The sequence below is a fragment of the Cryptomeria japonica genome, chromosome 4 (assembly GCF_030272615.1).
Source record: "Cryptomeria japonica chromosome 4, Sugi_1.0, whole genome shotgun sequence".
NCBI classification, from domain to species: domain Eukaryota; kingdom Viridiplantae; phylum Streptophyta; class Pinopsida; order Cupressales; family Cupressaceae; genus Cryptomeria; species Cryptomeria japonica.
In genome coordinates, this window is record NC_081408.1 from 641926887 (window position 1) to 641931795 (window position 4909).

Genomic DNA, 4909 nt, shown 5'->3' on the forward strand with positions numbered 1-4909 from the left:
AAGGGAAGGTGGTTGTTGGTGAACATGAAGAAAACTCCTACACATATTTATTTACAAGTTGATTTATAGGTATGTAGTTCTGTTGAACCTTCATCATACTTGGTTTCTCTTATTCCCTTAGCTGCTTCACAGGGTTTTGGCACAACTTCTGCTCCTTTTGTTGGTTGTGTTCATGTGCCCGCAACAGTTGTTGCTCCCCCTTCTGCTCTTTTTTCCAATCTGGAAAGATCGGTGTTGGGCCCTTCGGATTGGTCAGTTGCGGCAATTAAAGTTGAAGGTTGGATTATTGTTAAGGGGAAGAATTCAAAGACGTCCAAGCCTTCTTTTGATATGACTCTTCGTTCCCACATGGCCAATTGCAAATCTTGAGGGGCCTTATAGCTGGTTGTCTGGGCTGGTTTTACTGGCCCTTTCTTTGTATGGATTGCCTGTTGTCTTTAGGGGCAATCCCTTTTTTTTGGTTGTTCTATCTAGCTGGGCTTTCAATGCTTTATCTATTTTATAATCTGATGTAAAGGGTTTTTAGGCCCCTTCAAAACCCAGTTTTCACTTAATCTAAAACAAATACTTATCGTAACATCATAATAAAACATCAAAATAACCAAGCACATTCCAATAACAACACACAATATCAACCTGATCCAAATGTGTCTCTTATTCTTTCATGTTTTCCAATAACTCTATTTATATATCATATTCTTAAAAAAAAATTATAAAATCTAATATCATGGTAAAGTTCTAACATGAAGACCGATATGTGAGTCTAACTTCTCTACAATGTAAAGTTATTATTCTAAGAGAATCTGATAAGAAAATAATGTCCTATGTGATAATTGGGTACAATAAATGAAGTGAATGTAATGCTTTGTACCACTTGCTTAATATTACCAAAATTTGCAATGATATGTCCCACTGGATTGCTACATATCTTGACCTTTAATACAAGAAATTGTATGCTATGTTCTCAACCACAATAATTGTTATAAGAATCAATGTGATGGGAGCAACCATAGATTTCAAGTTGTGCCTCACAAAAATACTGACACTTGGTAGGTGCAAACAAATTCATCTTGTCTTCTCTTCCATTCTCAACACTAACTCTAATTGAAATCGTATCATTTTCTATTTGATTTGTTACAATTGATCCATGATATACTTGACTAATCCAATGTCGTGACAAAGCTTTTACCATTCTCAACACTAACTCTAATTGAAATTGTATCATTTACTATTTGATTTGTTACAGTTGATCCATGACATACTTGACTAATCCAATGTCATGACAAAGTTTTCACATGAAAATAAGATAAATTAATAAACTTTTCACATAGAAATAAGATAAATTAATAAACCAATCATTAAGTCTTACTCTAGAAAAATCCCATAAGAAATCAATACCCTGCTTGATAATTGGATACAATAAATAAAATGAATATAATGGATTTCAGAGTTGTGCCTCGCCAAAGTACTGATACTTGGTGGGCCCTCCATTAATACGCATGTTCTCAACTCTAACGTGTTATCTAACACACACGAGAAAAAAATCAATAGCATAAAGAAAAAGAACGAAAAAAAAATATAGTCTTGGTTAAGAGGAGATAATATAAAGATCTCGTCACTAATGGGATAAGATTTGTATGATGTCCGTATCCTTGAGTAAACTTCTAATACAGATCACAAATAAAAAATCTCACGTGAATCACTGTAGATCATTGACTAAGTCAGATTATCACGCCCGAATGATTGACCCGAGTTTACAGCGTCTTCCTCTTCTCCAAACTGAGTTGGCCTTTAATGTGGGAGATGTAGAAGACAGAAGGCCCAATACCATTCTGAAGTGTCAGTAGCGTCTAAATGGGTTTTCATCGAGTTTCATTAGCTTTAGCCTCTATTTTTCTGGTGCAAACTGTTAGTGGGAATTTCAATTATCAGAGTTTCAGTGAAAAGAACGTTAGCCTTTTCATGTTCGACCATTCCGTCATAGATTTGGGCTCCTTGCAAGTCACAGCAGAAACTAGAAATCGAAGGTCCCTGAATTCCCCCAAAAATAGATCTGGAAGAGTCATATTCAATCAAAAATACCGGCTATGGAAAGAGCCTGATAGTCCCGCATCATTCAATTCCACTTTTGTTTTCAATATTGCACCGGACATGGGAACTGGAGAGGGCATGGCGTTTATAATATCTTCTAATAAAGACATTGGAAGTGGACCTGTTGGAAGCTATGGCCGCTGGCTGGGGCTCTTCAATTCTACCATCAATGGACTGAAAAGTAACAAGGTGGTAGCAGTTGAATTCGACACAATTAAGAGCGAGGGTACAAATGATCCAGACGACAACCATGTGGCCATTGATGTTAACAGCATAAATTCCACAAAAATTGCGTCTCTTGATGTGGGTCATATCAATTTAACGAACGAAGATCAAAACATCACGGCGTGGATTCAGTACAGCGGCACTCAGCGGCTACTCAAAGTCTACATTGCAAAGACACCAGATCCAATGCCCTCACAGCCTATTCTCCAGCATCCTCTCAATCTCTCTAAAATTCTCGACCCATTTGTTTATTTTGGCTTCACAGCTTCCACGGGGGAAGGCACTGAACTTAATTGCGTCCATTCATGGAGCCTCTCAATCCAGGACCTAGAAAGCTCCAAACCCAACACGGGACTAAAAATCGGACTTTTGGTCTCTGGTATGGCGCTCGCTGTGTTGCTTGCAACAGTGATCGTTATAGTTTACATCAAGCACCGAAAGTATCAGGCAGAAGAGGCAATCATATCAGACACCCTTCGGAAACTGCCGGGCCAACCTCATGAATTCAAATACAAAACCCTCCAGAAGGCAACTCAGAGTTTCAGCACCCGGACCCAGATTGGGTGCGGCGGATGTGGAGCCGTTTACAAAGCACATATCCGCAAGAGCAAAACCGCAGTGGCCGTGAAGCGCATATTCAAAGACTCCACGCAAGGCAAAGACGAATTCATCTCAGAAATCGGAATAATCAACCAGCTCCGCCATCGAAACCTGGTGCCCTTCCTCGGGTGGTGCCACGACAAGGGGAACCTCCTGATGGTGTACGAGTACATGCCCAGCGGGAGCCTGGAAAAGTACATCGCCGAAGGGCTTCTTGATTGGGAGCAGAGGTACAAAATCATATCTGGGTTGGCTTCTGCACTGGTTTACCTTCACGAGGAGTGTGAGCACCAGGTGATCCACCGTGACCTCAAGCCCAGCAACATCATGCTCGATTCAGAATACAATGCCCGACTGGGAGACTTTGGCCTTGCTCGTATAATACAACCCAACAGAAGTTCTTTCACAGCGAGTCGTGTAGCGGGCACCATTGGGTACATTGCTCCTGAGTGTTTTCATACTGGAAAAGCCACTGTTGAATCGGATGTTTTTGGGTTCGGGGCTATTGTTCTTGAAGTTGTGTGTGGAAGGCCCCCTTGGGCTGTAGGAGATGGGCTAGATTTAGTGGGTTGGGTCTGGAAATTGTACCGAGAGAATAAGCTCTTCGAAGCAGCTGAATGTCGTTTGCCTTTGCCTCCGCCCGCCGATACTCCAGCTACTGTTAACCAGGATGACATAACCTGTTTGTTCATGGTGGGTTTGGCCTGCTCACATCCGAATCCACAGGAGCGTCCAACTATGCGACAGGTGAAACAGATTCTGTGCAGGGAAAGGCCGCTTCCGAGTGTTCCCACATATAGGCCGCCATTCGTTTGGCTTCACTCTGACTACGAAGATAGCAGTTAACAGGTAGCTCATTTGGTACTAGTAGAGAAAGTGTGTCAAATTTATTTGTAAGGGCATAGTTATTTGGGGTAGAAAGTGGGTTCAGATAGGCAGAATTACTATGTAGTTAGACTAAATTGTTTTGCTCTGTTTATAGTTTTCTGTTGCTTATGATGGTAGTGGACGGGGATGAGTTAAATTGACAAAATATTATAGGTACGTTTAAAAGATTAAATGTGCTGGTAGAAGTCATCAAAGGTTTGAATGTTTGGTTTATTTCGAATTGATCAATTTAAAATTGTGCAAATTCTATTTCAAGAGTATTCTATGTGATGGTTTATATGCATTATGAGTTTTTTTGGGTTGAATCTACATTTGAAATTTTAGTTCATAAGTATTGTACAGATATATTAAAAAGATTGTACGAACATAAATATATTTGAGATGATAGATATCAGCTTATGTATCAGTGTTTATTCAGAACTTAACTTAAAGTTGCACAAGTTTCATTTCAGAAGCATTGTATAGGACGGTTAATATGCACCTTGAGCTTTCTGGATTGAATCTGCACTTGAAATTTTATTTCAGAAGTATTGGATAGATATGTTCAAAAGATTGTACAAACATAAATATTTGTATTGATAGCAATCATGAAGATAAACTAGTGCAAAGGTTCTTCTTGAACAAATATTTTGAACATGTTAATTTTGAACAAATATAGAAATTCAAGTGTTGATGGCAATCATGAAAGGTTTGAATGTTTAAGATGAGGGACATCAACTTATGTATTGATGTTTATTTAGAACTTACTGACCTAAAGTTGGACAAATTTCATTTCAGAATTATTAGATGGGATGGTTATTATGCACTCCAAGCTTGAATTTGCACTTGAAATTTGTGAATACATGTCATATAATCATTTTTATTTTTATTTTTAAATTTTAAGACTTTTGATCCAAAAACATCACTTTTGAAATTTGTTTGAATTGTATTTCCTTTTCTAAAAGAATTTTTTAACTTCTGATTAAACATCACTTTATTTCTTTTGAATAAAGTTTCACAAATGTTGTGACTAATCAGTTGGCTGAACCGGGCTCCTATTCAAAAAAAAAAAAAAAAAGATAAATTGACCCATGTGGACCAGTCTTCAATTTGCAAGGTTTAGCTT

The 4909-nt window shown here is 38.4% G+C and overlaps 1 protein-coding gene across 1 annotated transcript; it reads left to right on the plus strand.

The window, feature by feature from the left end:
• Window positions 1-1736: 1736 nt before the first annotated feature.
• Window positions 1737-4059, plus strand: LOC131875503 (probable L-type lectin-domain containing receptor kinase S.5). Its single transcript, XM_059220014.1, has one exon. It carries the CDS (start codon window positions 1855-1857, stop codon window positions 3760-3762), a length of 1908 nt encoding a protein of 635 aa, XP_059075997.1. The 5' UTR covers window positions 1737-1854; the 3' UTR covers window positions 3763-4059.
• The last annotated feature ends 850 nt before the right edge of the window (window positions 4060-4909 follow it).

Coding starts and splice junctions, on each gene's coding strand:
- LOC131875503 (XM_059220014.1), top strand. CDS start 1,855: ATGGGTTTTCATCGAGTTTCATTAGCTTTAGCCTCTATTTTTCTGGTG.